The 27,622-nt window shown below is 43.2% G+C and overlaps 1 protein-coding gene across 3 annotated transcripts in view; it reads right to left on the bottom strand.

The window, feature by feature from the left end:
* Positions 1-22,931, bottom strand: part of lrrc75a (leucine rich repeat containing 75A) — an 85,575-nt gene extending 62,644 nt beyond the window's left edge. For all 3 annotated transcript variants that reach the window (XR_010968807.1, XM_068010813.1, XM_068010812.1), the window contains exon 1: positions 21,998-22,931. Coding sequence is in view for 2 of the 3 variants with exons in the window: in XM_068010813.1 (XP_067866914.1) it covers positions 21,998-22,255 (258 nt within the window). In the remaining variant the exon portion in view is untranslated. The remainder of the gene's footprint in view (positions 1-21,997) is intronic.
* Between the last annotated feature and the right edge of the window lie 4,691 nt (positions 22,932-27,622).

The following is a 27,622-nucleotide window of genomic DNA, read 5'->3' as shown; positions in this document are numbered from 1 at the left end:
CGGGGAGAGTAGTATCACTGAGCTACAGCCGATACCTCAGGACTAAATCATTTCAGGAAAATGGATGTGACAAACAGGAAAGCTACAGAATTTTAAATAAAGATCGGAAGATTTATGTGGCGATGTATGGGCAGCTACTGTTTCTCATGTACAATATTTGATTGAGATTATAAATACATTGTCCTCACTTGCCTCAGTTCCAATTGTATTATTGCGACATTAACTGCAACATCACATTCTATCCCTGAACATTCTTGGGGGAATGGCTGTCTCCTGTAATCCTGCTCACTGCTGGGAGTCAATGTGACCTGGAGATCTGCTCAGTAACACAAAGACAGTGATGGAAAGAACCGAGGGCAAGGTGCCCAGTGACAGTGACAGTGCAGAAGCTGCATGCAGGGTTCCACTAATAGACAAAGATCCTGGAGCGTATTGCAGCTGGATCTGCGGGCTGGAGCACCTCAGGGACCACACACCACGTCAGGAGAAAGCAGGATGAAGGCTGCAATGGTTTCACAGTACAGCACAAACACCCAGATGTGTCCCGACCCTGATCCAGCAGCCACGGGAGTTCATTGTGCCCATGGCAGGTTCATCAATGTATGGGGGCAAGATACAAAAAAAAACCACTGAACCTGTGACATTTAATGAAACATTGGTGGCCAATGTGAATTATAGCAAACACAACCCAATATACATTACAGGGAATCACAGCCCCTGTATGTATTATAGAGAATAACAGTTCCTGTGTATATTACAGAGAATAACAGTTCCTGTGTATATTATAGAGAATAACAGTTCCTGTGTATATTACAGAGAATAACAGTTCCTGTAGGTATTATAGAGAATAACAGCCCCTGTGTATATTATAGAGAATAACAGCCCCTGTGTATATTATAGAGAATAACAGTTCCTGTGTATATTACAGAGAATAACAGTTCCTGTAGGTATTATAGAGAATAACAGCCCCTGTGTATATTATAGAGAATAACAGCCCCTGTGTATATTATAGAGAATAACAGTTCCTGTGTATATTACAGAGAATAACAGTTCCTGTAGGTATTATAGAGAATAACAGCCCCTGTGTATATTATAGAGAATAACAGCCCCTGTGTATATTATAGAGAATAACAGCCCCTGTGTATATTATAGAGAATAACAGTTCCTGTGTATATTACAGAGAATAACAGTTCCTGTAGGTATTATAGAGAATAACAGCCCCTGTGTATATTATAGAGAATAACAGCCCCTGTGTATATTATAGAGAATAACAGTTCCTGTGTATATTACAGAGAATAACAGTTCCTGTAGGTATTATAGAGAATAACAGCCCCTGTGTATATTATAGAGAATAACAGCCCCTGTGTATATTATAGAGAATAACAGTTCCTGTTTGTATTATAGAGAATAACAGTTCCTGTGTATATTACAGAGAATAACAGACCCTGTGTATATTATAGAGAATAACAGTTCCTGTAGGTATTATAGAGAATAACAGCCCCTGTGTATATTATAGAGAATAACAGCCCCTGTGTATATTATAGAGAATAACAGTTCCTGTGTATATTACAGAGAATAACAGTTCCTGTAGGTATTATAGAGAATAACAGCCCCTGTGTATATTATAGAGAATAACAGCCCCTGTGTATATTATAGAGAATAACAGTCCCTGTGTATATTACAGAGAATAACAGTTCCTGTAGGTATTATAGAGAATAACAGCCCCTGTGTATATTATAGAGAATAACAGTTCCTGTTTGTATTATAGAGAATAACAGTTCCTGTGTATATTACAGAGAATAACAGACCCTGTGTATATTATAGAGAATAACAGTTCCTGTAGGTATTATAGAGAATAACAGCCCCTGTGTATATTATAGAGAATAACAGTTCCTGTGTATATTACAGAGAATAACAGTTCCTGTAGGTATTATAGAGAATAACAGCCCCTGTGTATATTATAGAGAATAACAGCCCCTGTGTATATTATAGAGAATAACAGTTCCTGTTTGTATTATAGAGAATAACAGTTCCTGTGTATATTACAGAGAATAACAGACCCTGTGTATATTATAGAGAATAACAGTTCCTGTAGGTATTATAGAGAATAACAGCCCCTGTGTATATTATAGAGAATAACAGCCCCTGTGTATATTATAGAGAATAACAGTTCCTGTGTATATTACAGAGAATAACAGTTCCTGTAGGTATTATAGAGAATAACAGCCCCTGTGTATATTATAGAGAATAACAGCCCCTGTGTATATTATAGAGAATAACAGTTCCTGTTTGTATTATAGAGAATAACAGTTCCTGTGTATATTACAGAGAATAACAGACCCTGTGTATATTATAGAGAATAACAGCCCCTGTATGTATTATAGAGAATAACAGTTCCTGTGTATATTAAAGAGAATAACAGCCCCTGTGTATATTAAAGGGAATAACAGTTCCTGTGTATATTATAGAGAATAACAGTTCCTGTGTATATTAAAGAGAATAACAGCCCCTGTGTATATTAAAGGGAATAACAGTTCCTGTGTATATTATAGAGAATAACAGTTCCTGTAGGTATTATAGAGAATAACAGCCCCTGTGTATATTATAGAGAATAACAGTTCCTGTAGGTATTATAGAGAATAACAGCCCCTGTGTATATTATAGAGAATAACAGCCCCTGTGTATATTATAGAGAATAACAGTTCCTGTGTATATTACAGAGAATAACAGTTCCTGTAGGTATTATAGAGAATAACAGCCCCTGTGTATATTATAGGGAATAACAGTTCCTGTGTATATTACAGAGAATAACAGTTCCTGTGTATATTAAAGGGAATAACAGTTCCTGTGTATATTAAAGGGAATAACAGTTCCTGTGTATATTATAGAGAATAACAGTTCCTGTGTATATTACAGAGAATAACAGTTCCTGTAGGTATTATAGAGAATAACAGCCCCTGTGTATATTAAAGGGAATAACAGTTCCTGTGTATATTAAAGGGAATAACAGTTCCTGTGTATATTATAGAGAATAACAGTTCCTGTGTATATTACAGAGAATAACAGTTCCTGTAGGTATTATAGAGAATAACAGCCCCTGTGTATATTATAGAGAATAACAGCCCCTGTGTATATTAAAGGGAATAACAGTTCCTGTGTATATTATAGAGAATAACAGTTCCTGTAGGTATTATAGAGAATAACAGCCCCTGTGTATATTATAGAGAATAACAGTTCCTGTAGGTATTATAGAGAATAACAGCCCCTGTGTATATTATAGAGAATAACAGCCCCTGTGTATATTATAGAGAATAACAGTTCCTGTGTATATTACAGAGAATAACAGTTCCTGTAGGTATTATAGAGAATAACAGCCCCTGTGTATATTATAGAGAATAACAGTTCCTGTTTGTATTATAGAGAATAACAGTTCCTGTGTATATTACAGAGAATAACAGACCCTGTGTATATTATAGAGAATAACAGTTCCTGTAGGTATTATAGAGAATAACAGCCCCTGTGTATATTATAGAGAATAACAGTTCCTGTGTATATTACAGAGAATAACAGTTCCTGTAGGTATTATAGAGAATAACAGCCCCTGTGTATATTATAGAGAATAACAGCCCCTGTGTATATTATAGAGAATAACAGTTCCTGTTTGTATTATAGAGAATAACAGTTCCTGTGTATATTACAGAGAATAACAGACCCTGTGTATATTATAGAGAATAACAGTTCCTGTAGGTATTATAGAGAATAACAGCCCCTGTGTATATTATAGAGAATAACAGCCCCTGTGTATATTATAGAGAATAACAGTTCCTGTGTATATTACAGAGAATAACAGTTCCTGTAGGTATTATAGAGAATAACAGCCCCTGTGTATATTATAGAGAATAACAGCCCCTGTGTATATTATAGAGAATAACAGTTCCTGTTTGTATTATAGAGAATAACAGTTCCTGTGTATATTACAGAGAATAACAGACCCTGTGTATATTATAGAGAATAACAGCCCCTGTATGTATTATAGAGAATAACAGTTCCTGTGTATATTAAAGAGAATAACAGCCCCTGTGTATATTAAAGGGAATAACAGTTCCTGTGTATATTATAGAGAATAACAGTTCCTGTGTATATTAAAGAGAATAACAGCCCCTGTGTATATTAAAGGGAATAACAGTTCCTGTGTATATTATAGAGAATAACAGTTCCTGTAGGTATTATAGAGAATAACAGCCCCTGTTTGTATTATAGAGAATAACAGCCCCTGTGTATATTAAAGGGAATAACAGTTCCTGTGTATATTATAGAGAATAACAGTTCCTGTGTATATTACAGAGAATAACAGTTCCTGTAGGTATTATAGAGAATAACAGCCCCTGTTTGTATTATAGAGAATAACAGTTCCTGTGTATATTACAGAGAATAACAGTTCCTGTTTGTATTATAGAGAATAACAGCCCCTGTTTGTATTCTAGAGAATAACAGTTCCTGTGTTTATTACAGAGAATAACAGTTCCTGTGGGTATTATAGAGAATAACAGCCCCTGTTTGTATTATAGAGAATAACAGTTCCTGTGTATATTACAGAGAATAACAGTTCCTGTTTGTATTATAGAGAATAACAGCCCCTGTTTGTATTATAGAGAATAACAGTTCCTGTGTATATTACAGAGAATAACAGTTCCTGTGTATATTACAGAGAATAACAGTTCCTGTGGACATCAGAGAATCAAAGCCCCTGTGTATATTATAGAGAATCACAGCCCCTGTGTATATTATAGAGAATAACAGTTCCTGTGTATATTACAGAGAATAACAGTTCCTGTGTATATTACAGAGAATAACAGCCCCTGTTTGTATTCTAGAGAATAACAGTTCCTGTGTTTATTACAGAGAATAACAGTTCCTGTGGGTATTATAGAGAATAACAGCCCCTGTTTGTATTATAGAGAATAACAGTTCCTGTGTATATTACAGAGAATAACAGTTCCTGTTTGTATTATAGAGAATAACAGCCCCTGTTTGTATTATAGAGAATAACAGTTCCTGTGTATATTACAGAGAATAACAGTTCCTGTGTATATTACAGAGAATAACAGTTCCTGTGGACATCAGAGAATCAAAGCCCCTGTGTATATTATAGAGAATCACAGCCCCTGTGTATATTATAGAGAATAACAGTTCCTGTGTATATTACAGAGAATAACAGTTCCTGTGTATATTACAGAGAATAACAGACCCTGTGTATATTATAGAGAATAACAGACCCTGTTTGTATTATAGAGAATAACAGTTCCTGTGTATATTACAGAGAATAACAGTTCCTGTGTATATTACAGAGAATAACAGACCCTGTGTATATTATAGAGAATAACAGCCCCTGTTTGTATTATAGAGAATAACAGTTCCTGTGTAGATTACAGAGAATAACAGCCCCTGTGTATATTATAGAGAATAACAGACCCTGTTTATATTATAGAGAATAACAGCCCCTGTGTATATTATAGAGAATAACAGCCCCTGTATATATTACAGAGAATAACAGCCCCTGTTTATATTATAGAGAATAACAGCACCTGTGTATATTATAGAGAATAACAGCCCCTGTTTGTATTATAGAGAATCGCAGCCCCTGTGTATATTATAGAGAATAGCAGACCCTGTTTATATTACAGAGAATAACAGCCCCTGTTTGTATTATAAAGAATCGCAGCCCCTGTGTATATTATAGAGAATAACAGCCCCTGTTTATATTATAGAGAATAACAGCCCCTGTGTATATTATAGAGAATAACAGCCCCTGTTTGTATTATAGAGAATAACAGTTCCTGTGTAGATTACAGAGAATAACAGCCCCTGTGTATATTACAGAGAATAACAGCCCCTGTGTATATTATAGAGAATAACAGACCCTGTTTATATTATAGAGAATAACAGCCCCTGTGTATATTATAGAGAATAACAGCCCCTGTGTATATTATAGAGAATAACAGCCCCTGTATATATTACAGAGAATAACAGCCCCTGTTTATATTATAGAGAATAACAGCCTCTGTGTATATTATAGAGAATAACAGCCCCTGTTTGTATTATAGAGAATCGCAGCACCTGTGTATATTATAGAGAATAGCAGACCCTGTTTATATTACAGAGAATAACAGCCCCTGTTTGTATTATAGAGAATCGCAGCCCCTGTGTATATTATAGAGAATAACAGCCCCTGTTTATATTATAGAGAATAACAGCCCCTGTGTATATTATAGAGAATAACAGCCCCTGTTTGTATTATAGAGAATCGCAGCCCTTGTGTATATTATAGAGAATAACAGCCCCTGTGTATATTACAGAGAATAACAGCCCCTGTGTATATTACAGAGAATAACAGCCCCTGTTTGTATTATACAGAATAACAGTTCCTGTGTATATTATAGAGAATAACAGCCCCTGTTTGTATTATAGAGAATCGCAGCCCCTGTGTATATTATAGAGAATAACAGCCCCTGTTTATATTATAGAGAATAACAGCCCCTGTGTATATTATAGAGAATAACAGCCCCTGTGTATATTACAGAGAATAACAGCCCCTGTGTATATTATAGAGAATAACAGCCCCTGTTTGTATTATAGAGAATAACAGTTCCTGTGTATATTATAGAGAATAACAGCCCCTGTTTGTATTATAGAGAATAACAGTTCCTGTGTATATTACAGAGAATAACAGCCCCTGTGTATATTACAGAGAATAACAGCCCCTGTTTGTATTATAGAGAATAACAGTTCCTGTGTATATTACAGAGAATAACAGCCCCTGTGTATATTATAGAGAATAACAGCCCCTGTGTATATTACAGAGAATAACAGCCCCTGTGTTTATTATAGAGAATAACAGACCCTGTTTATATTATAGAGAATAACAGACCCTGTTTATATTATAGAGAATAACAGCCCCTGTGTATATTATAGAGAATAACAGACCCTGTTTATATTATAGAGAATAACAGACCCTGTTTATATTATAGAGAATAACAGCCCCTGTGTATATTATAGAGAATAACAGACCCTGTTTATATTATAGAGAATAACAGACCCTGTGTATATTATAGAGAATAACAGCCCCTGTTTGTATTATGGAGAATAACAGTTCCTGTGTATATTAGAGAATAACAGCCCCTGTGTATATTATAGAGAATAACAGCCCCTGTTTGTATTATGGAGAATAACAGTTCCTGTGTATATTAGAGAATAACAGCCCCTGTGTATATTACAGAGAATAACAGCCCCTGTGTATATTACAGAGAATAACAGCCCCTGTGTATATTATAGAGAATAACAGCCCCTGTTTGTATTATGGAGAATAACAGTTCCTGTGTATATTAGAGAATAACAGCCCCTGTGTATATTATAGAGAATAACAGCCCCTGTTTGTATTATGGAGAATAACAGTTCCTGTGTATATTAGAGAATAACAGCCCCTGTGTATATTATAGAGAATAACAGCCCCTGTTTGTATTATGGAGAATAACAGTTCCTGTGTATATTAGAGAATAACAGCCCCTGTGTATATTACAGAGAATAACAGCCCCTGTGTATATTATAGGGAATAACAGCCCCTGTTTGTATTATGGAGAATAACAGTTCCTGTGTATATTAGAGAATAACAGCCCCTGTGTATATTATGGAGAATAACAGCCCCTGTGTATATTATCGAGAATAACAGCCCCTGTGTATATTATAGTGAATAACAGCCCCTGTTTGTATTATGGAGAATAACAGTTCCTGTGTATATTAGAGAATAACAGCCCCTGTGTATATTATAGAGAATAACAGCCCCTGTGTATATTATAGAGAATAACAGCCCCTGTTTGTATTATGGAGAATAACAGTTCCTGTGTATATTAGAGAATAACAGCCCCTGTGTATATTACAGAGAATAACAGCCACTGTGTATATTATAGAGAATAACAGCCCCTGTGTATATTATAGAGAATAACAGCCCCTGTTTGTATTATGGAGAATAACAGTTCCTGTTTGTATTATGGAGAATAACAGTTCCTGTGTATATTAGAGAATAACAGCCCCTGTGTATATTATAGAGAATAACAGCCCCTGTTTGTATTATGGAGAATAACAGTTCCTGTGTATATTAGAGAATAACAGCCCCTGTGTATATTATAGAGAATAACAGCCCCTGTGTATATTATAGAGAATAACAGCCCCTGTTTGTATTATGGAGAATAACAGTTCCTGTGTATATTAGAGAATAACAGCCCCTGTGTATATTACAGAGAATAACAGCCCCTGTGTATATTATAGAGAATAACAGCCCCTGTTTGTATTATGGAGAATAACAGTTCCTGTGTATATTAGAGAATAACAGCCCCTGTGTATATTACAGAGAATAACAGCCCCTGTGTATATTATAGAGAATAACAGACCCTGTTTGTATTATAGAGAATAACAGTTCCTGTGTATATTATAGAGAATAACAGCCCCTGTGTATATTATAGAGAATAACAGCCCCTGTTTGTATTATGGAGAATAACAGCCCCTGTGTATATTATAGAGAATAACAGACCCTGTTTGTATTATGGAGAATAACAGCCCCTGTGTATATTACAGAGAATAACAGCCCCTGTGTATATTATAGAGAATAACAGCCCCTGTTTGTATTATGGAGAATAACAGCCCCTGTGTATATTACAGAGAATAACAGACCCTGTTTGTATGATAGAGAATAGCAGCCCCTGTGTATATTATAGAGAATAACAGACCCTGTTTGTATGATAGAGAATAGCAGCCCCTGTGTATATTATAGAGAATAACAGCCCCTGTGTATATTACAGAGAATAACAGCCCCTGTGTATATTACAGAGAATAACAGTTCCTGTGTATATTATAGAGAATAGCAGACCCTGTTTGGATGATAGAGCATCGCAGCCCCTGTGTATATTATAGAGAATAACAGCCCCTGTGTATATTACAGAGAATAACAGTTCCTGTGTATATTATAGAGAATAGCAGACCCTGTTTGGATGATTGAGCATCGCAGCCCCTGTGTATACTGTATGGAATTGAAGCCTGTATATTGAAAACAGACAGTGTGCATATGATGTGGTACACAGAATCAATGTATATCATAAAGCATGTGAGAAAAATAGATAAATACATGATAACTAAAGGGGTGAGTGATGTGAAACATTTATTAGCAACAGGATTGAGGCCCCGTGAGTATTTCTATGATAATGCAGAGGTGTGCTCGTTCTATTCAATCCTGTTGAGTGCTTGAAATCAGTCGAGGGGCCCCTTTGCTTTCAGATAAACTCTGAATAATGCGCTGATGTACTCTCAGCTTCCATCAGGCTGATTTAATGCAGCATTAATGGTTCAGCAATAAAACAACAGCTGTGATTAAGGGAGCTCAGGGCTTGGTGTGTCAGTTTGACAGTCCCCAGTCACTCAGCAGCTCTGCAGTGAATGCACCAGTAATTCAGTGAATCAATCCATCATTGAACTACTTCATATATTACTATTAATTTCAAAATTAAAGCCAAAATATACTGACATATTTTAAAATTGCCACATATTCAAACAGTGCCATTATTACTGCCAGGCAAGTGGGAGCATTCCCACTTCTGAATCAGGATGTCCAGAGACTGTCGGTTGGAGTAGTACAACAGGACTATCGCACTGTCAGAGGGTCAGTACTGAGGGAGTGCTGCACTGTCAGAGGGTCAGTACTGAGGGAGTGCTGCACTGTCAGAGGGTCAGTACTGAGGGAGTGCTGCACTGTCGGAGGGTCAGTACTGAGGGAGTGCTGCACTGTCAGAGGGTCAGTACTGAGGGAGTGCTGCACTGTCGGATGGTCAGTACTGAGGGAGTGCTGCACTGTCGGAGGGTCAGTACTGAGGGAGTGTTGCACTGTCGGAGGGTCAGTACTGAGGGAGTGTTGCACTGTCGGAGGGTCAGTACTGAGGGAGTGTTGCACTGTCGGAGGGTCAGTACTGAGGGAGTGTTGCACTGTCGGAGGGTCAGTACTGAGGGAGTGCTGCACTGTCAGAGAAGCAGCCCTTCAAAATATGTGTGAAATCTGTCGGCTCAGGGGGATGCAAAAGATCACTTTCGGAAGAAGAGCAGAGAGTTCTCCTGACCAACATTCCTCAACCAAAACCAACAGAAAACAGATTAACTGGTCATTCATTTCAATGCTGTTTTTGCGATCTTGCTGTGTGGTTGCCATATACAACATTCACTGAACTTCATAGTAGTTGATTGTATGTGACAGGGTTTGTGGTCTGGCTAGGCACTATATAGATGAAGTTTATTTGTGGTATAGTTACAGGTTCTGGCGTAATTAAGCTTGAGGATCTTACACTGTTTACCCCAACTCGGCAAGCCTCTCTCTTTACACCATCATTCCATCAATGACACATGCAGGGGCCTTTCAAGGTGCCGATGGGTTGGCTAGGCTCAGGCAAAATTTGGTACCACCATGGGCCTCTGTTTACACAGGAAAATAAATATATCAGACAGGGTCCTGGTTTCTGACGCTAGCCACAGGCCTCAGCTACTAATACACATGCACAGGGCAAGAATGGACAGGCTGTGATGCCCCAGTACCAGAACAGCTGTACAATAATCAATGACTAAGTGCACACATGAAAATTGTGCACTTGGGTGAGATACCAGAGAGCAGTTGGACCATATCTCAGTGATACTGGTTCTCAGGCTGTGGGCAGTTGCTGGCAAGGTGTTGCCCATCACCCCCACACCACCCGCTGCCTCTTTTTAAGGTGGTAATGGGTCTTCTCTGGTCAGTCACCACATCTGAAAAGAGAAGAAAACTAGAGGGGGAAGAAAGGTGAAGGACAGCAAACCACCGGGAGCAGAGGCAGCTTAAATTTCAGACACTTCACTATTTCTCAGGAAGGAGTGAAATCATCTTAACAGGAGCTGGGGTTTGAAGACAACCTTTCGGACAAATGGATTCTATTACTCAGTAACAAACATCCGCTGGGGTGATTAGCAATGTGCCTGAAGAACATGACTAGGCATATTACTGCAACAATCCAGAGCAAAACAGTGTGCCCAAGAGCAAGGCTTCATCTTGTCCGAAAGCAAAGCCCTGGGGTTCATTTATAGACCGATAGAAGGAGCCTTGTTCACAGTTCTGGTCTCCGGGTCATATAAAACGATACAGAGGCACTGCAGAAGGTGCAGAAAAAGATTAACAAGGATGATAACAGAAATGAAGGGTTATAACTAAAAGAAAAGAGGAGACTCTGGGGTGACCTGATAGAGGTCTTTAAAATTATGAAAGGGTTTGAAAGGGTAGATGTGGAGAAATTGAGTCTAAATGTCATTACAGCACAGATGGAGGCCATTCAGCCCATCGAGTCCATGCTAGCTCTCTGTAGAGCAGTCCAGTCAGTCCCATTCCCCCACTCTATCCCTGTAGCCCTGTAAGTTCATTTCCTTCAATTGCCCGTCCAATTTCCTTTTCATTCATTCATCATCTCCGCTTCCACCTCCCTCATTGGCAGTGAGCTCCAGGTCATTACCACTCACTGCAGAAAATAGTTCTTCCTCATATCCCCCCTGTATCTCAGCCAAAACTTTCAATCTGTGTCCCCTAGTCCTTTAACAATCAACTAATGGGAACAGTGTTTCCTTCTCTAACTTATCTAAACCTGTCATAATCTTGTACACCTCTATTAAATCTCCCCTTCATCTCCTTTGCTCCAAGGAGAACAATCCCAGCTTCTCCAACCTAACCTTGTTGGAGCTAAAATCCCCCATCCCTGGAACCATTCTGGTAAATCTCCTCTGCACCCTCTCAGGGACCCTCACATCCTTCCTGAAGTGTGGTGACCAGAACTGGACACAATACTCCAGTTGGGGCCTAACCAGAGCTTTATAAAGGTTCACCATAACCTCTCTGCTTTTGTACTCAATACTTCTATTTATGAATCCCAAGATCCCATATGCTTTACTAACCACTCTCTCAATGTGTCCTGCCACTTTCAAAGATCGATGCACATGAACCCCCAGGTTCCTCTGCTCCTGCACACTCTTTACAACTGCACCATTAAGTCTATATTGCCTCTCCCTATTCCTTCTGCCACAATGCATCACCTCACACCTATCTGTATCAAATTCCATCTGCCACTTGTCTGCCCGTTCTGTTAGTTACTCCTGTTGCAGTCGATTTGTATCATCCTCACTTTTTGCCACAAGTGTTTCCACTTGTGGGAGAATCCAAAACTAGGAGCCATAAATATAAGATAATCCCTAATAAATCCAAACGGGAATTCAGGAGAAACTTCTTTCCCCAAAGAGTGGTGAGAATGTGGAACTCACTACCACAGGGAGTGGTTGAGGTGAATAGTATCGATACATTTAAGGGGAAGCAGGATAAACACATGAGGGAGAAAGGAATAGAAGGATATGGTGATAGGAGAAAGACTGAACTTGCATTTCTATAGTGCCTTTCACAACCTCAGGATAATGAAGCAATGAAATATATTTGAAGTGTAGTCACTGTTGTAATGTAGGAAACATGGCAGCCAATTTGCACACAGCAAGATCCCACAAGCGGTAATGACCAGATAATTTTTTTTTGAGTGATGTTGGTTGAGGGATAAATATTGGCCCCAGGACACAGGGGAGAACTCCCCCCCCCCCCCCTCCCCCACCTCCCTCTAAGGATCCTCCTGCCCTAGCCCTGAACTTGCATCTTTCTCCAGTTTTCTATCTCCCCTCATGCCCTCTCCAAACTCATCTTATCCCCAAGATCCACCTCCTTTTGCAGGAAAAATAAAAAAGCAGAATATTTTTTAAATGTTGAAAGACTGGGAAATGTGGATATTCAGAGGGATCTGGGTGTCCTTGTACACAAAGAAAGTGAACATGTGGGTACAGCAAGCAATTAGGAAAGCAAGTGGTATGTTAACTTTTATTACAAAGGGATTGGAGTAAAGAAATCTTACTACAATTATACAGGCATTGATGTGACCATACCTGGAGCACTTGTACAGTTTTAGGCTCCTTACCTGAGGAAGGATCTACTTGCCTTAGAGAGAATGCAATGAAGGTTCAGTAAACTGAATCCTGGGGTGAGGGGATTGTCCCATGAGTAGACTGGGCCTATATTCCCTGAAGTTGAGAAGAATGAGAGGCGATCTCATTGAAACATATAAAATGCTTTGCGGGGCTAGACAGTGTTGATACTGAGAGACTGTTTCCCCCTGGCTGGAGAGTCTAGAACTAGGGGTCACAGTCTCAGGATAAGGGGTCGGCCATTTCAAATTGAGATGAGGAAAATTTTCTTTACTCAGAGGGTTGTGAATCTTTGGAATTCTCTACCCCAGAGAACTGAGGAAGCTCAGTCATTGAGAATCAAGACTGAGATCAATAGGTTTTTGGGTACTATAGGGAATCAGGGATATGGGGATAGTGCGGGGAAGTGGAGTGCAGGTAGAAAATCTGCCACAATCTTACTAAATGGCAGAGCAGGTTCGAGTGGCAAAATGGCCACTCCTGCTCCTGCTCCTACTTCTAATGTTCTTGCATTCTCCTAAACTGCCGAGCACTCAACTTCCCTTCCTGGCTCTCATGTTAACTGATATTGTTAACTGTTCTCACTCCGCAACTCTTGTCCTCCTCTTCTTCAAATCTGCCATCATCACCCCAAATCCCAAATCTGTGCCCATCTTTCCTGCAACTCCATGTCTGAATCCCTCCAATCAGGTTTCAGCCCCTGCCACAGAACTAAAATGTTCCTGGTCAGAGTCACTAATGACATCCTCTGTGACTGTGACTAAGGTAAACTTTCCCTCCTCGTCTTTCTCGATCTGTCTGCAGCCTTTGACACAGTGACCACATCATTCTCCTCCAAGGCCTCTCCACTGTCGTCCAGCTGGGTGGGACTGCTCTCACCCGGTTCCATTCTTATCTATCTAACTGGAGCCAGAGAATCACCTGCAATGGTTTCTCTTCCTGCTCCCACACCGTTACCTCTGGTGTCCCCCAAGGATCGATCCTCAGCTCCCTCCTAGTTCTCATTTACATGCTCCCCCTCGGTGACATCATCTGAAAGCACAGCGTTAGTTTTTTAGACCCCCTGCTCTGCCTCACCACCACCTCTCTCAACTCCTCAGTGTCTCTAAATTATCAGACTGTTTATCCGACATTCAGTCCTGGATGCACAGAAATTCCTCCAATTAAATATTGGGAAGGTTGAAGCCATTGTCTTCGGACCCCGCACCAAACTCCACTCCCTAGCTATCAATTCCATCCCTCTCCCTGGCAACTGTTTGAGGCTGAACCAGACTGTTTGCAACCTCAATGTCATATTTGACCCCAAGATGAACCACAGACCACGTGTTTGCACCATCACTGTGACCGCTTATTCCCACTTCCGTAACATTGTGCAATTAACCCCTGCCTCCGTTCATCTGCTGCTGAAACCCTCATTCATGTTTTTGTTAGCTCTAAACTTGACTACTCCAACGCACTCCTGGCCAGCTTCTACCATCCGTAACCTCTGCTGCCCCTGGTCTAACTCACACCAAGTCCTGTTCACACATCACCCCTGTGATCACTGATTTACTTGGGCTTCCAGTTAAGCAATGCCTCGATTTTAAAATTCTCATCCAAGTTTTCAAAACCCTCCGAGGCCTCGTCCCTCCCAACCTTACAAGATATCTGTGCTCCTTCAATTCTAACCTCTTCAGCATCCCCGATTTTAATTGACCCACTATTACTAGCCGTGTCTTCCGTTGTTTGGGCCCCACGCTCTGGAATTCCCTCCATAAACCTCTCCACTTTCTTTTAAAGAACTCATAGAGTCATAGAGAGATACAGCACTGAAACAGGCCCTTCGGCCTGTGCTGACCAACAACCACCCATTTATACTAATCCTACATTAATCCCATATTCCCTACCACATCCCCACCATTCTCCTACCACCTACCTACAATTTACAATGGCCAATTTACCTATCAACCTGCAAGTCTTTGGCTGTGGGAGGAAACTGGAGCACCCAGCGGAAACCCACGCGGTCACAGGGAGAACTTGCAAACTCCGCACAGGCAGTACCCAGAATTGAACCCGGGTCGCTGGAGCTGTGAGGCTGCGGTGCTAACCACTGCGCCACTGTGCCGCCCTTAACCACTCCTTAAAACCTGACTCATTTGAGCAAGCATTAAGCCACCTCTCCGAACGTGGCTCAAGGGTCAAATGTGGTTTGGTAACAGTCCTGGGAAGTTTTAACCATGTTATGGTGTGGCAAAAATACAACCTGCTGCTGAGTGCCATGAGATCCTTTGCTTTTAGGACCTTAGTTTAAGGTCCACACTGAAAAACAGCCGCTCTGACAGTGCAGCACTCCCTCAGTACTGAACCTCTTAAATTGCAGCACTCCCTCAGCACTGACCCTCTGACAGTGCAATGCTCCCTCAGCACTGACCCTCTGACAGTGCAATGCTCCCTCAGTACTGGAGCATCACTATAGATTTTTTTGCTCAAAGGTCTGGTGTGGGATTTGAACCCACCAGCTTCTAACTCAGAGGTGAGCGTGCTGCCCACTGAGCCACTGCTGTCGTATAAGTGAGATGAAGTGGGGTGGAAGGGGGGCTCATGTGAGTAGAAACACCAGCATGGACCAGTTGGGCCGAATGGCCTGTTTCTCTGACAACGCCAGCCAGGCAGTTAACCAACTGGTTAAATAGTTGTCCAGAGCTGATCAGGTGCTGCCAAGGTCTCACAGTGGGCATGGATTCAGGCAAGGAGAGAGATTCTAGACTATTCCATCTGCTGCTCTACCTGGAGCCCTGGAGCAAACTCGCAGGCTGTAAACACATCCAGATGTTTTCAAAGCCAGAATCTTTCCTTTTTGTTGTTTAAACAACAAACAACACTATTGAGCCACAGACCTGTTTAGAGGCCTCTGTCCTTCGAGGCAGCACACTAACATAAATGAGGCAGTGTAATGTGTAACCTTCAGCAGGATGTGGTTTAGTTCTCTTTCTCAGTGTTTGAACACCAGTGACATGTGGTAGTGTCATCGGGTCTGTTGTTTCATGCAGGCTGTGGGGAGGTCATGAGACATGTTTGTACCACTGGCACTCCAGCCAATAGGCCTGCACAAAACAGCAGCAACTAAAACCTAAACCTGCAAGGAAGGCCCCATTTGCTTATAAACAGCTCTTCCCACTACCGACTTAGCGAGTCCAGGTTTACATTGGGAGCATCTCCTGGTCTGTATGGGATCCAGGAGACCAGCACTTCCAGAGCATCGACAGCACAGGTTAGATATACAGTAAAAAAGAAAAAAAGACTTGCATTTATATAGTGCCTTACATGACCACCAGACTTCTCAAAGTGTTTTACTGCCAATGAAGTACTTTTGAAGTATAGTCACTGTTGTAATGGAGGAAATGCGGCAGCCAATTTTCACACAGCAAGATCCCACAACAGCAATATGATAATGACCAGATAACCTGTATTTGCGATGTTGATTGAGGTATAAATATTGGCCAGGACACCGGGGAGAACTCCCTGACTCTTCTTGAAAATATCGGCCATGGGATCATTTGTTGTCCACCAGAGAGGGCAGACGGGGCCTTGGTTTAACATCTCATCTGAAAAACAGTAAAGCTCCCTCTACACTGTCCCCATCAAAAACTCCCCAGGACAGGTACAGCACGGGGGTTAGATACAGAGTAAAGCTCCCTAAAAAAAAAAAAAAAAAAAAACGGGGTTAGATAAAAGAAGAAAATAAAACAGAGTTAGATCGAGAGTAAAGCTCCCTTTGTAAAAAAAAAAGAATAAAAAAAAAGAAAAAACGGGGGGGTTAGATACAGAGTAAAGCTCCCTCTACACTGTCCCCCATCAAACACTCCCCAGGACAGGTACAGTACGGGGGGTTAGATACAGAGTAAAGCTCCCTAAAAAAAAAAACAAAAAAAAAAAAACGGGGTTAGATAAAAGAAGAAAATAAAACAGAGTTAGATCGAGAGTAAAGCTCCCTTTGTAAAAAAAAAAGAATAAAAAAAAAGAAAAAACGGGGGTTAGATACAGAGTAAAGCTCCCTCTACACTGTCCCCATCAAAAACTCCCCAGGACAGGTACAGCATGGGATTAGATACAGAGTAAAGCTCCCTCTACACTGTCCCCATCAAACACTCCCAGGACAAGTACAGTACAGGGGTTAGATACAGAGTAAAGCTTCCTCTACACAGTCTCCATCAAACACTCCCAGGACAGGTACAGTACGGGGGTTAGATACAGAGTAAAGCTCCCTCTACACAGTCTCCATCAAACACTCCCAGGACAGGTACAGTACGGGGGTTAGATACAGAGTAAAGCTCCCTCTACACTGTCCCCATCAAACACTCCCAGGACAGGTACAGTACAGGGGTTAGATACAGAGTAAAGCTCCCTCTAAACTGTCTCCATCAAACACTCCCAGGACAGGTACAGTACGGGGGTTAGATACAGAGTAAAGCTTCCTCTACACTGTCCCCATCAAACACTCCCAAGACAGGTACAGTACGGGGTTAGATACAGAGTAAAGCTCCCTCTACACTGTCCCCCATCAAACACTCCCAGGACAGGTACAGTACGGGGTTAGATACAGAGTAAAGCTCCCTCTACACTGTCCCCCATCAAACACTCCCAGGACAGTTACAGCACGGGGTTAGATACAGAGTAAAGCTCCCTCTACACTGTCCCCATCAAACACTCCCAGGACAGGTACAGCACGGGGTTAGATACAGAGTAAAGCTCCCTCTACACCATCCCCATCAAACACTCCCAGGACAGGTACAGCACGGGGTTAGATACGGAGTAAAGCTCCCTCTACACTGTCCCCATCAAACACTCCCAGGAAAAAGAAAAAAAAAAAAACGGGGTTAGATACAGAGTAAAGCTCCCTCTACACCATCCCCATCAAACACTCCCAGGACAGGTACAGTACGGGGGTTAGATACAGAGTAAAGCTCCCTCTACACTGTCCCCATCAAACACTCCCAGGACAGTTACAGTACGGGGTTAGATACAGAGTAAAGCTCCCTCTACACTGTCCCATTACACACGCCCAGAGCAGGTACAGGATGGACTAGAGTAAAGTTCCCTCTTCACCAACCTTAGCATGCAACAGAAGAAAATAAGTTTTCATCCCTGAAAGCTGGACTGGTTGGAAAGAGGTGTACCTCACTCACTTTATATGCTCTGTTTTCACTCCCCACTGCTGTTCCCCATCCAGTTACGTCTGCTGGAACCTGGACTTCAACTGCAGATAGGATTGAGTTTGGTTGTGAAATCTCTGCTGCTGCTTCATGACATAGAATAACCACCTGAAATTTAACATTGAGGCTCATACAGGGACAACAGTAAACATCCAAAACCCACTGAACTATACCCCAGGACACTATGTTCTCGGGAGCAGGAGGGAAGCTGTTAACTGCTCCTGTTGCTAGCCATTCCTATCCTGAGGAATGTCCTGCTATTCTGCACACGGGAGATTCTTTCCCAAAGTAAATGGACAATGCTCAGGCTCGAACCCGGAGCAAACACTGCAAGTTCACAACAAGATCAGATAACTCAGCACAGATCCAGGCGTCAAAACTGGCGAGACTCCTGCTCCCAACATTTAACAACACAATCTCAAGGGTCACTCAGTCCACTATATAGTCCACAGAAGAGGAGGTAGAGGTTAGGTGACAGCTTGTCATAGAGTCATAGTGCCACAGGAGGAGTCCATTCAGCCCATCGAGTCCATTCAGCCCATCGACTCCATGCTGGTTCTCTGTAGAGCACTCCAGTCAGTCCCACACCCCACTCTACTCCCATAGCCCTGTCAGTTTGATTTCCTAAAAGCCAATGAAGTACTTTTGAAGTGTAGTCACTGTTGTAATATAGGAAAAGTGGCAGCCAATTTGTGCACAGCATGATCCCACAGACAGCACTAAGACAGCAATCAGATAATCTGTTTTCGGTATAATTTAGTTGAGAGATAGGTAAAGACAGGGGGTGGAACTCCCCTCTTCTTCTTCAAATGGTGCTTTGGGATCTGTTACATCCACCTGAGAGGGCAGATAGCACCTCCAACAGTGCAGTGCTCCCTCAGTACTGCATTGGAATTGATGGCTTGGATTATGTGTTTAAGTCTCTGGAGTGGTAAACTGAGCCAAGGCCTGAGACAGTTAGAATGAACCATTTAGGGCATAAAACAAATAACACAGGGATAGACTGTGTTCAGATTAAGCAACTGATCATTGAAACAAGATTCAAAGGATTAGCAATGGCTCCCCCAGTGGCTTTGTCAGTAAGTGCACCTGCTGGTGTGACACTAACCCACACACAGAAAGGAAAGTCTCAGGTTCGATCCCTGACCTATGCCATTGAAATGCTATGAATGGCTGCTGGGCTGGGGCTGGGGCTGGGGCTGGGAGGGCAAATCCACCAGGGCTTCTATCCCCAGCTGCAAATTGTATGAGTGGTCATTGGACAAGGGCTGGATTGGGTTTAAACTCAATCGCCTCCACAGTTAAGTAACCAGTTGAAGTTCATTGTCACGATTCATACATGAAGATTGACTACTTGGAGAGGAAGTTGGGAGTGTGCCTCCTCCCCCTCATTGAAACCCGTAACCCCAGTGCCTACAGAGCGGTGAAACGATGCAGCCTGAAGAATTGGGGGAAAGCCTGTCAGCCCCTCTCCCCTGCTCCACACAGGATGTCAGCTTGATTACTGGATCCGGGATCTGCCCCTGTCCAGCCTCTGCAGGTCCTCAACTCGAAAGGACACCATAGTGAACAATTGGTCATAAGTGAGAAAATTAACTTTTAAATCAACAAACTTTTAGTGGCACCATCATGAAATTCTGCATGTTTTCCTTTTCTCTCTGTTCGGTAAAGTTTTTTTAAAAAAAGATTTGAATAAGAATCGTTGTTCAATAGTGAGTGCCAAACGTGACAGTGTGAGTGAGATGGCGCTGAGCACCAAGCAATTGAAATTATAGGATGTCTGAGGTGCCCCAGCCCAGTTAACTGCTGCACCTCCAGTGAGAATTGAGCCCCACCCCCCCTCCCCACTCCTAATTCACTAACTCCTAGCAGTCACTTTCCACAAACTAAACAAGTAACACAAATATAGAAAAGTTAAAGAACATCACAAGTGTTTTCACACTTTGTTTTTGGAAAGGGTGAGATGTTTCATTGAATCATAAAATCACACTGTGTTGAAGGAGGCCATTCAGCCCATCACATCTGACCTGGCTCTTCAAAAGAGCTATCTAATTAGTCCCACTTTGCTGTGGTTCGGGCTGAAAGGGTCTGTCTGATGTTCGAGTGAGTCATGTGGAGTCTGCAGGGACCTGATGGATATTCATTCTCAGCCACTGATCTAAGCCAAGCAGTTATATGGGGCATTAACATTAGCCTCAGTTCTCAGGTTAGGGAAAGAATGAGTCAAGGGCTCCTGCTCATTTTTTTTTAGAGATACAGCACTGAAACAGGCCCTTGGGCCCACCGAGTCTGTGCCGACCATCAACCACCCATTTTATACTAATCCTACACTAATTCCTACCACATCTCCACCTATCCCTATATTTCCCTACCACCTACCTATACTAGGGGCAATTTATAATGGCCAATTTACCTATCAACCTGCAAGTCTTTCGGCATGTGGGAAGAAACCGGAGCGCCCGGAGGAAACGCACGCAGACACAGGGAGAACTTGCAAACTCCGCACAGGCAGTACCCAGAATTGAACCCGGGTCACTGGAGCTGTGAGGCTGCGGTGCTAACCACTGTGCCGCTCATGTTTACTATCCAGCGAGTTAAATGTGTGTGTATGTATGCGCGTGTGTGCAAAAGAGACAGAGAGAGTGAGTGTGCACTCCAGTTGAGGACAGGATTGGCCTTGGCCATGAGGTCTTCCGACGTTGAATAACTGTTCAGCCTTGCACATGAAAAGCAGTAAAAGCAGTAGCTAGGGTGAAATAGGGGAGGATTTGATGTGTTAACTTGTGTGGAGGGGAATGAATTGTACTCTTTTAGACAGATTTTTGGTCTCTCAGGGAATCATGGGATATGGGGAGCGGGCAGGAAAGTGAAATTGAAGCCCAAGATCAGCCCTGATCGTATTGAATGGCAGAGCAGGCTGGATGGGCCGAATGGTCTTCTCTTGCTCCTATTTCTTGTGTTCTTGAAGGGGGGGTTGACAAAGTGGCCTGTATATCAACAAGAAAAAAAGGTTTATGAGAGAGAAAGTGAGTCAGCTCAGAGGCAGTGAATCTGTACCTGGCGCTTATTCACTGACCCAGTGACATGCAAAGTAAGGACAGGGTAAATTGTTGACATTTGCTGTGCATTTAGAGAAACAGTTTACACCAGCCCTTTGCAATCCTCCCTCCCTCTCATGACATTCAGTCACCTCGAGGTCACCTGGGATAGCAGAGTCTGAAACCCAGCCTGGGATGGACCATATTTACATCATGAGGTAGAACCGAGGAGAAGAGAGGTGGGCGACGGAGGGACAGGGTGTCAGGGAGGGGGAAAAGGGGTCAGGGAGAAGGGGAGAGGGAAGCGAGGGAGGAGAGACAGGGAGGCGAGGGAGGAGGAGGACAGGGGGCGAGGGAGGTGGAGGACAGGGGGCGAGGGAGGTGGAGGACAGGGGGCGAGGGAGGTGGAGGACAGGGGGGCGAGGGAGGTGGAGGACAGGGGGCGAGGGAGGTGGAGGACAGGGGGGCGAGGGAGGTGGAGGACAGGGGGGCGAGGGAGGTGGAGGACAGGGGGGCGAGGGAGGTGGAGGACAGGGGGGCGAGGGAGGTGGAGGACAGGGGGCGAGGGAGGTGGAGGACAGGGGGCGAGGGTGGAGGGACCTGAGGGTTGTTGTGGTCGAGACTCTGTGTTCACACTCCAACCTTTGGCTGTGATGCAGAGTTTGGCATCAAACAGAGCGAGGGAGAAAGGAGGGCACTCACCTGTCGCAGACTCCTCAGCAAGTTTGTTGCCTCCTGCTGCCTCCCCTGCTTGGCCAGGGTTACCATGTCCTGAATCATGCCAATCCTTCGCTGGTACGGTGGAGGGACTGGACTCCGGGAGCATCTGTCCCCAGACCTCAGCACAAAGCTGGGGAGGAAGTCCCCCCTCTCCCGTGCCGGGGACTTCTTCTTGCAGCTTTGCGGGGGACTCTCTGCCGACTCTGAACGCTGCCTCCCCTTGGTCTGCTTGCCTCCCATGGCCGAATTGCCAACGTGGTGTAAACCGTAGAGTCCGCAGTTGCTGCAAACTTCAAATCAGCATTCCAGATCTTGGCAACTCCCCATTATTGGGAATTTTAGACACAAACATCAGCCCGGACTCAAGATCCCTCCGAGTTGGAGAGACTTACCGCCCAATTACTTCGGAACTCATCCAATATCGATCCATATCGATTAGAATCGGATATCGCACCAAGTAAAGGCAGCAAATTGTTCATAAAATTCCAAGTTTGTATTTTAATCACTTTGCGGTTGCGGTTGTTTTTAAAGAAGCATTTCGCCCCAATATCGATTAGGATCGATACCAGGGCGGCTGGAGCAGAAGTGAATGAGTGAGTGAGTGAGCGGACAGAAGCTGCAGTGGGAGATCGGTTTGCAGCTTCTCAAATGCAACGAATCCCCCAGCCTGATAAATCACATCGATTAGAATCGGATGCACAAACAGAGGGGAGGGGGGGGGGAAATCAATCCAAAAAAAACAGCAGAGTCCTGGGAAACTGCAGCGATACAAGAGACAAAGCAAAAGCCCAGCCCAGCCGAGCCGGCGATGTATCGAATCCCTTGCCGATTCTAATCGGTTGCTGCTGCGGGATGTGACTGAGCCGGGGAACCGCGGGTCACTTTCCCGGACCTGAAACCCTCCTGCTCCTTAAAGGCGAGTGGCCGATTTCACCAGCTATTTAAATTCGGCCACAACAAAAAAAAAATCCCTTGTGTTGGGGCGGGGTTTGTGTCTCTGTTTAACTCCTTACATGGAGGAAATTCCCAGACAGTAAAGAACACGCCGACATCCGCACTACAGGAGAGCCATGGGTTACACAGAAAGAGTTGCATTTCTATAGCGCCTTTCCTGACCCCAGGCTGTCACAATCACCGCCAATGAAGTACTTTTGAAGTGCAGCCACTGCTGTAGGAAACGTGGCAGCCAATTTGCGCACAGCAAGATCCCACAAACAGTGAGGTGACAAAGACCTGAATGATGCTGGGGATAAATATTGGCCGGGACATGGGGGTGACTCCTCCTCTAGTTTCTCCATCTCCCCTCATGCCCTCTCCAAACTCATCTTGACCATGAAACCCACCCCCTTCAGCAGGAAAAAATAGCAAAGCACAATATGTTTTTCATGTCGAGAACCTAGGAAATATTCACGTTCAGAGTGATCTGGCTGTATGTTTCAGTCAGATCACCGCTTGTTCTTCTAAATTCCAGGGAATATAGGCCTAGTCTACTCAATCTCTCCTCATAGTACAATCCCCTCATCCCAGGAATCTGCCTGGTAAAACTTCATTGCACTCCCTGAAGGCAAGTGTATCCTTCAGTAGCTATGGAGACCAAAACTGTACAGTGACTTATGGATCTGGATATTCTGGGTTGTGAATGGTGGCAGGGTTGCTAATCACCCACAATAACCCACTGCATTTATCTTCTGTTCATGAAAGTTCTGTTTGTGGATGTCCCGTGGAGTTGCTCAGTATCCAAGTATCAGAGTGCAGGAGTTGGCAGTTTTGATGTCGGTGGATGATGTACCTGTATGGATTCAAAATGGTGCAAATTGGGGGCTGAGCTATGGAGAGAGCAGGAGCCAGCAGGAAAAGTGGGTCAATGGGGGAAGGGTGGATCCTCAGGGACTGAATGAGCAAATAAAAGGCAAGGCGGGGTTCTGAAGAGAGGAGGGAGGGTCGTGGCACTCAGGTAGAATGGTCCAGAGGCACAGGAGGGATTTACACAGATATGGTAACAGAGATTTATCCCAGAAATCAGCTGGCTGGAGCTTCCTGTGGAAACTGGAAGTGAAGATAATGGAGATCAGTCATGACAGGCTTGTGTTTTTGGTTTTAAAATCTGATTGGTCCATGCTGGCCAATTGATGAATAATAACCACATGATCAGCAGGGACCAATAAGCAATGTCATAGTCATTCAGCAATAAATTATTAAAGATAGAAAATAATCCAATATCTTTAATTTCATATTCATTCTCAGGATGTGGGCATTGTTGGATTCGGTTCCAATTTTCCATTGCCAGGAATGTCAACTTGCAGTCAAAAAGAGTCCAAGCAATCGAGAGGGATATTCACTGGATGGTCTTCAGCAAACTGACCAGTACTTGTTATGCTTTCTTGGGATCTGGGTGTTGCTGGCAAGCTCAGCATTTATTGCCCATCCCTAATTGCCCTTGAGAAGGTGGTGGTGAGCTGCCTTCTTGAACTGCTGCAGTCCATGTGGGGTAGGTACACCCACAGTGCTGTTAGGAAGGGGGTTCCAGGATTTTGACCCAGCGACAGTGAAGGAACGGTGATATAGTTCCAAATCAGGATGGTGTGTGACTTGGAGGGGAACTTGCAGGTGGTGGTGTTCCCATGCATTTGCTGCCCTTGTCCTTCTAGTTGGTAGAGGTCGTGGGTTTGGAAGGTGCTGTCTAAGGAGCCTTGGTGCGTTGCTGCAGTGCATCTTGTAGATGGTACACACTGCTGCCACTGTGTGCTGGTGGTGGATGGAGTGAATGTTTAAGGTGGTGGAAGGGATGCCAATCAAGCGGGCTGACTCCAGATATGACTCCAACCAGTGGAGAGTTTTCCCCCTAGTTCTCCAGTTTTGCTAGGGCTCCTTGATGCCATATTCGGTCAAATGCTGCCTTAATGTCAAGGGCAGTCACTCTCACCTCACCTCTGGAATTCAGCTCTTTTGCCGAGTGACCCTGGCAGACCCCAAACTGAGCAACAGTGAGCAAATTATCACTGTGTAAGTGCTGCTTGATAGCACTGTTGATGACACCTTCCATCACTTTACTGATGATCGAGAGTAGACTGATGGGCTAGTAATTGGCCAGATTGGATTTGTCCTGCCTTTTGTGCACAGAACATCTTGGGCAATTTTCCACATTGCCGGGTACATTCCAGTGTTGTAGCTGTACTGGAACAGCTTGGCTAGGGGTGCGACAAGTTCTGCAGCACAAGTCTTCAGTACTATTGTCGGAATGTTGTCAGGGCCCATAGCCTTTGCAGTATCCAGTGCCTTCAGTTGTTTCTTTATATCACATGGAGTGAATTGAATTGGCTGAAGACTGGCATCTGTGATGCTGGGGACTTCAGGAGGAGACCGAGATGGATCATCCACTCGGCACTTCTGGCTGAAGATTGTTGCAAATGCTTCAGCCTTATCTTTCGCACTGATGTGCTGGGCTCCCCCATCATTGAGGATGGGGATGTTTGTGGAGTTTCCTCCTCCAGTTAGTTAATTATCCACCACCATTTATGATTGGCAATATTGGCAAGCAAAATCAAAGTGAACCCAAAGATGTTTTATCAATACATTTAAGAGTAAGAGGATAACTAAGGAGAGAGTAGGGCCCATAAAAGACCAAAAAGGTAACCTATGTGTAGAAGCGAAAGATATTGTGATGGTTCTTAATGAATTCTTTGCGCCTGACTTCACAAAAGAGAGGGACGATGCAGATATTGTAGTTATGGAGGAAGAGTGTGAAGTATTGGATGTGCTAAATATAGGGAGAGGAAGTGTTATGGGATTAGCATCCTTGAAAGTTGATAAATCACCAGGGCCAGATGAAATGTATTCTTGGTTGTTGAAAAAAGCAAGAGAGGAAATAGCAGAGAGTCTGGCCTCACTGGATACAGGTGTGGTGCCGGAGGATTGGAGGACTGCTAACGTTGTAGCTCTGTTTAAAAAGGGAGCGAAGGATCGACCGAGTATTTAAAGGCCAGTCAGTAAACCACAGTGGTGGGTAAATTATTGGAACCTATTCTGAGAGACAGGATAAACTTTCACTTAGAAAGGCACAGGTTAATCAAGGATAGTCAGCATGGATTTGTTAAGGGAAGATCTTGTTTGACCAACTTGATCGAATTTTTTGAAGAAGTAACAAAGAAGATAGATGAGGGTAGTGCAGTTGATGTGGTCTACATGGATTTTAGCAAGGCTTTTCACAAGGTCCCACATGACAGACTGGTTAAAAAAATAAAATCTCATGGGATCCAGGGAGATGCAGCAAGGGGATACAAAATTGTCTCAGTGGCAGGAAACAAAGGGTAATTGTTGACGGCTGTTTTAGCGACTGGAGGGCTGTTTCCAGTGGTGTTCTGCAGGGCTCAGTACTGGGTCCCCTGCTTTTTGTGGTGTATATTAACAATTTGGACGTAAATGTAGGGGGCATGATCAAGAAGTTTGCAGATGACACAAAGATTGACCGTGTGGTAGATAGCGAGGAGGATAGCTGTAGGCTGCAGGAAGATATTGATGGTCTGGTCAGATGGGCAGAAAAGTGGCAAATGGAATTCAACCTGGAGAAGTGTGAGGTGATGCATTTGGGAAGGTTAGGCAAATGGAATCCTTTTCTTTATTAGCCGACGTATAGAATATAAGAGCAGGGAGGTTATGCTGGAACTGTATAACTCATTGGTTAGGCCACAACTTGAGTACTGTGTGCAGTTCTGGTCACCTCATTACAGAAAGGATGTAATTGCACTGGAGAAGGTACAGAGGAGATTTACAAGGATATTGCCAGGACTGGAAAAATGCAGCTATGAGGAAAGATTGGATAGTCTGGGGTTGTTCTCCTTGGAACAGAGAAGGCTGAGAGGAGATCTGATTGAAATGTACAAAATGTTGAGGGGCCTGGATAGAGTGGAGTTGAAGAGTCTATTCACCTTAGAGAGGTCAGTGACGGGGCATAGATTTAAAGTGATTGGTAGAAACATTAGAGGGGAGATGAGGAAAAACTATTTCACCCAGAAGGTGGTGATGGTCTGGAACTCACTGCCTGAAAGGGTAGTTGAGGCAGAGACCCTCAACTCATTCAAAAGGAGTCTGGATATGCACCTCAAGTGTCGTAAACTGTGTGGTTACGGACCAAATGCTGGAAGGTGGGATTAGAATAGATAGATTGTTTTTCAGCCGGCACAGACATGATGGGCCAAGTGGCCTCTTTCTTTGCCTTAAACCTTCTATGATTCTATGACTGGATGTTGCAGGACTGCAGAGCTTTAATCTGATCAGTTGATTGTGGGATTGCTTTTCTCTGTCTATCACATGCTGCTTCTGCTGTTTAACATGCATGTAGTCCTGTGCTATAGCTTCACCAGGTTGGCACCTCATTTGCCTGGTGCTGCTCCTGGCATGCCCTCCTGCACTCCTCATTGAACCAGGCTTGGTCCCCCCGGCTTGATGGTAATGGTAGAGTGAAGAATATGCCGGGCCATGAGGCTACAGATTGTGGTTGAATACAATTCTGCTGCTGCTGATGGCCCACAGCACCTCATGGATGCCCCGTTTTGAGTTGCTAGATCTGTTTTGAATCTATCCCATTTAGCACAGTGGTAATGCCACACA

This window comes from Heterodontus francisci, chromosome 30 (assembly GCF_036365525.1).
Source record: "Heterodontus francisci isolate sHetFra1 chromosome 30, sHetFra1.hap1, whole genome shotgun sequence".
In the NCBI taxonomy this organism is placed as follows: Eukaryota; Metazoa; Chordata; class Chondrichthyes; order Heterodontiformes; family Heterodontidae; genus Heterodontus; species Heterodontus francisci.
Note: the sequence above shows the minus strand (reverse complement) of the source record. Positions and strands in the feature narration are given on the sequence as shown.